The sequence below is a fragment of the Dipodomys ordii genome, unplaced genomic scaffold, assembly GCF_000151885.1.
Source record: "Dipodomys ordii isolate 6190 unplaced genomic scaffold, Dord_2.0 Scaffold141, whole genome shotgun sequence".
NCBI classification, from domain to species: Eukaryota; Metazoa; Chordata; class Mammalia; order Rodentia; family Heteromyidae; genus Dipodomys; species Dipodomys ordii.
The window spans coordinates 1886679-1891768 of NW_012267357.1; the positions used below are offsets into that span (position 1 = coordinate 1886679).

Consider the following 5090-nt stretch of genomic DNA (forward strand, 5'->3'; position numbering starts at 1 on the left):
GTGGCGCTGTGGCTCAAGTGGTAGAGTGCTAGCCTTGAGCTGAAGAGTTGAGGGACAGCGCCCAGGCCCAGAGTTCAGGCCCCACAACCGGACCCCCCCAAAAAAATAAATAAATAAAAAGAAGCTGTCCTTCTTCCTTGTTTTGTGCTCAGCAGGAACTGGCCTAGCATCTTATCAGGAACAAGGAAACACCAGGACAGCACTCTAGGGAGCAAGCTCAGAGGGAGCTCAGGAAGCAGGTGCTAGAGTACACAGAGACAGATGAGCAGAGAGGAGTGGAAGGATAAATGTTTGCCCAAGGGTCTTGTGCTATCTCTGCTGTTTATGTGGCCCAGCTAACCTCTACTGAAATCTCATGGCCATATCCTGCAATCTCCTAAGCTTCACCCCTGACTAACCCAGCCTCCAGTTCAGGAGAATGTTAGTGATTCCTGGATGCCAGGTCCTATGCTAAGTGAAACATCCCATTTTATACATCAGGGACATGTAGGACTTGAGAGGGTCTATCACCTGCCCAAGACCACATAGCCAGGAAGGGCGGGACTAGATTGGAGCTAGAGAGTTCAAGCTCTTAGCACTGCCTCTGGGTTTATGAGAATGCCTAAACAGCATTGGAGCTCAGCCTGGGTAACATAGTGAGACTTTGTCTTAGAAGGAAAAAAAGAGAATGAGGAGAGAGAGAGCAGGAGGGTGGGAGGAAGGGAGGGAGGGAGAGAGGGAGGGAGAGAGGGAGGGAGGGATGCCCTGCCAGCCTGGATATTGTAAAGAAAGAGAAAAGGGAAGTAGGCTCTGTTGGGCTTTCTACACCTTATGAAGGGAGGGGGAGGTGGGGGAGGCAGAGACAGACAGACAGACCACACCAAAGTCACCTGTGGTCCCAAACAGGCCAACCCTTTGGGGTCCTTAAAAGAACCTGTATCTGAGACCTTGGTGGTACTCAAGAGGCTGAGATCTGAGGATTGCAGGGTGAAGCCATCTCAGGCAGGAAAGTCTGTGAGACTCTGCAATTATCCAGAAAAAGCCTAGAAATGGAGGTGTGGCTCAAGTGGTAGAGTGCCAGCTGTGAGCAAAGAAAGCTGAGGGCATGAGGCCTAGAGTTCAAGCCCCAGTACTGGTTGGCACACACACACACACACACACACACACAAGAACCTGCAGGTGACATATTCTGCCCAGGGTCTCCTGTCAGCCCAGCAGTCCTACAGGTGCCCAGTGAGTGGCCAGCTGGCATCCCCCTGTCCGCTTCTGAAGAGGGAAGGCAGAGACCAAAATTGACAGAAATTGAAAGGGGAGACACTGATCAACATGCGTTGTGCTCATAAACTGACATGTTGAATTGAGATCCCTTCGTACAACTACTTAAAGATAAGAACGATAGACCTCATTTGCTCAAGCCAGGAGGAGCAAACCCAGCCCAGTTCTGGGTGTCCATGGCACAGCAGTAGAAGAGGAGGAAAAGAGGATTCAGGGGCAGGGGCAAGCAGGCTATCTGCCAGGCAACACATCATAGCTCCTCTCCCTCCCCCAGGTTCTCCTTCAAACCCAGGAAAAAGGAGAAAAGGCTCACAAGTTCCAAGGTAATGGAGCCGATAGGTATCAGGTAAGGGGATCCGGGGTGAGCTGGCAGGGGCAAATTGGGTACAGGTGGGTGGAGTACTAGCTGGACTCTGGAGGGCTCCCCAGAACTCAGTTTCTCCATCCCTGTCATGGCTGCATGCCTTGCCTCCCTGGATATTGTGAAGAGGGAAGTAGGAAAGTGGGGATCAGAGGGGGAACCCCACAGACATCATCTCTAATGGAAGAGCAGATCACCATTTCCTTAGCACCCTGCAATGGTCCCTTCTGTGGTAGAACCGTTAGGCTAGGCAGAGCAGGGCATTTCTGTAGAAAGGGGATGCTACCCAGAGAGGCTGAGATGGCAGTCTAGGATCACACAGCCGGTCAATAAGGCAGGTAAATAAAGGCATTGGAACTACTACTGTATCTATCCTTCCAGCAATTTAGAAAGGTCAGGGTGGACAGTCTCATCATGTAGAGGAAAACTGAGGCTCAGAGAGGTCATGCCATGGCTGAAGACATCCCTAAAGCCCCTCCAACTTGGCAATAGGAGGGGTCCTCTCCTCCCTGCTTCAAGGAGGATTCAGTTGCTATTCCTGCCATGGGCACCCAAGCCCCAAATAGAGAGGGGCATTTGGCAGTGGGGGGTCCTGAAGAACCTCTCCAGCCCCCCCTCACCCCTTCCTATCTAACAGCGCATTAACATTCCGGGCTCCTGCCTAGCCTGACCTACTTTGGAGGCTGGCGGAGTGCAGGGGGGAGGGGAGGAAGGTAGAGGAGGAGGGAGGGTGGTGGAGAGAGGAGGAGGAGGAGGAAGGGCTAACGAAGGAGGAGGAGGAGGACTTAAGAGGAGAAGGAGGTACCTGGCTTGGGCTTGGAGAAGCAGCCACCCATGGCGAGTGGCCTGAGGACTGGAGGGCGGCAGGAGCACAGATGGCTGGGAAGTCCTTGTCAGAGGCCTAGGGTGCCTCCCGCGGAGCTGGGCCCCTTTCAGCCCTTAGAGATGCTGGAGCAGCCATCCCAGCCGGAGCTGCCTCAAGGACCTGTAGGGGACACTGGAGGCGGAGTGGGCAAGACAGGGCTTGGGGGGGGGGGATAGAAACAAAGACAGACTAGGAGTAGGGGCCATGCAGGACACCTTCCTTTAAGACCCTCTGGGCTCAGTACCTCATATTCCCCTCCTTCTCTGCACAGGCTATGTCCACTGCTGGGAGACTCCTCTCTGCTCCAATGTTGGTCACCTTCTGTCCAGCCCCAGAACTGCTTTGTCCAGAAATCCTCAGCACCTCCCCCCCACCAGCCCACAACTTTCCTTCTCCAAATCCCATAACTCTGAGACCCTCCATTTTCCCAGAAGGCCATCAACGCTTGGGACACCTTGAGCAAGCCAGAACCCTCCAGTCCTTCCTCCAATGACAGTGACACAGAGCTGTCCCTGGTGTCTGCCTCCACCCTGGATGGTGACCACTAGACACCCACCTCCTCCAAGGGCAGCCATTGCTCCTTGCTCCTAGTCCAGTAATGGCAGAGGCTGCCTGGCCTTGGAAGGCAGGGCAGGGAGGGCAGGGGTCCAGGAAGCCACACAGCCTCTCCCCCCCTCCTCCTAGTAGAAGCTTTGGCCAGGAGGGGCTGGGGGTGTGGGGCTAGGCCAGTCCACTGGTCCCCAGGGAAACCCAGCTCCATGGTGAACAAATGGGCGGCCAGCCCAGGACTAATGGGGTTGGGGGAGAGGGAAGCCTTAGGCAGACAGCCCTGCCACAGCCTGTGCCGGGCAGCCATAAGGCACCGCCCCTCTCCATCCCATTCTGTGGTGCTAGGGTCATGTCCAACAGCGGATGGAGAAACTGAGAAACCAAGGTCTTGCCAAGGTCAAGCAGCAGGTGTTGCAGGGGGTGGGGGGGGAAGGGAATCTGTGTGCCATGTCAATCCCCTACCTATCTTAGGTCTAAGATGGGCAGGGCTCTAGGAGGCGCCCATACTACCTATGGCCTTGCAAGGCGCCAGCTGGGGGATGGGGTACCTGATCAACAGAAAGATCACTGCAGCAGAGCTGGCCTCAGGGTCACAAGGTGAGCCTTCCCAAAGATGGGGCTTAACAGTGGACTTTGGAAGGCTCAGGACAAAGGCATTTGCTGCCCTGTTTACCACGGACTTTTCCACAGTCCATCCGTCTTCAGCCCTCCATTTCCCCTGGAAGGTTTTCCTGAGAGCCCAGGGAAGGCTGTTGAAGGGTGCCTGAGAGTCAGGGGGCTGAGAAGGAGGAGGGGAAGGCCTACTCCTGCCTGGCCCTTCATCTTACCTGCCTGTTAAAAGTGGAGGCACCAGAGCCACTTGGGGGTGCCTTAGCTCTTTCCCTCACTTGTCATCCAGTATATAAAACTGAGCTGCCAGTTGCCCCTTTCCCTGGGCACCCAGGAGCTCTGGCTGAGGTCCTGGTTTCACTTGTGGCTCAGTCCTGTTCACCTTCTTGCTCAGAACTTACCTGCTGGGTAGGATCTAGTCCTACTGAGGGGAGAGGGGTGACCCCCGAGGGCCTGGCCAGACTTCCCTCCCTTCCCCGATGTCCAGAGGTTCAGCCTGGAAGAAGATTTGGTGGGGCCCTTGCCTTTCACCTATTGTGTGGGAGAATAGCTTGGACCCAACTTCAAAGGCGAAGATCTTTGCCTCACCCTGATGGGAGGGGCCCCCAAGTTTTGCTGAGTACTCTGTGTCGCTCCAAGCTGCCCATTATTGAAACGTTCTCAGCGCCTGGTGTAAACGCCAACCAGGAAGCCTGTATCTTGGTCCAAGGACCGCCGACCTGTGCGGCGGGTACTGATCCCCCCTCACAGAGGTACCCATGCTCGGGGGCAGGGCTTCCGGGGACCCCGCAGGGGTGGGATCGGCAGAAGCTTCCTTAGCTCCTTTGATGGGAGCCTTTCTCCCATTCCTCTGCCGGCCGCCCCCCTTCCCGATCCCACCCCTTCATCTCCAGGAGCGGGGAGACTCCTGCTCCGCCGCAGCGGCTCCGGGGACGCTCGGGGATGGCGTCGGATCGCCTTGGTCCCGGCTCCAAGCTCCCCCCGTGGCGCTCCAGCCTGCTGTCCACTCTCCCTGCTTTCGCACGTGCAGCTCCCTGCGTCTGGGAAGCCGTTTTCCAGACCGCTGCATCCCGGTCACCCCTACCTCGCCAGACCCTAGCACCCCGGCAAGGGGGCCGGTGCACCGGAGGGCTCCGCGGGGGGGCCCGGGGCCGGGGGAGGACGGAGGGCCAGCCGGGCGGGGGAGGGTCAAGAGAGGGGGCTCCACACCCGGGGGGTTCGTCTAGTCCCAGCAGCTGATCCTCCCCCAGCCCCCCAACGCATCGACCCCGGGTCCGAGACCCACGCGCGAGTGCGCGCTCTGCCCCGAGGCGCAGGGATGCGGGGCAGGGGTGGGGATGTAGGGCCCGAGGTCCCCGGGGCCGGGGGTCTCTGGGGCGGGCGCTCACCTGGGCTGGTGCGCGGGCCTGGGCTCCGGAACCGCTCGGGGCCGCGGCCGCTGGGGGGAGGGGA

General features: G+C 57.7%; 1 protein-coding gene across 5 annotated transcripts in view; it reads right to left on the reverse strand.

Annotated features, from left to right (window-relative positions):
- Aifm3 (apoptosis-inducing factor, mitochondrion-associated, 3) overlaps window positions 1–5090 on the reverse strand; it is a 21055-nt gene extending 15965 nt beyond the window's left edge. For 2 of the 5 annotated variants that reach the window (XM_013031540.1, XM_013031539.1), the window contains exons 1-2: window positions 5027–5090; window positions 2421–2600 (exon numbers count right to left, since the gene is read on the reverse strand). In XM_013031540.1, the coding sequence (XP_012886994.1) occupies window positions 2421–2451 (31 nt within the window). In that variant the 5' untranslated portion in view covers window positions 2452–2600; window positions 5027–5090. Of the gene's footprint in view, window positions 1–2416; window positions 2601–3036; window positions 3184–5026 lie in introns of those variants that run through there. The other 3 variants (XM_013031543.1, XM_013031542.1, XM_013031541.1) reach the window with 2 other exon arrangements.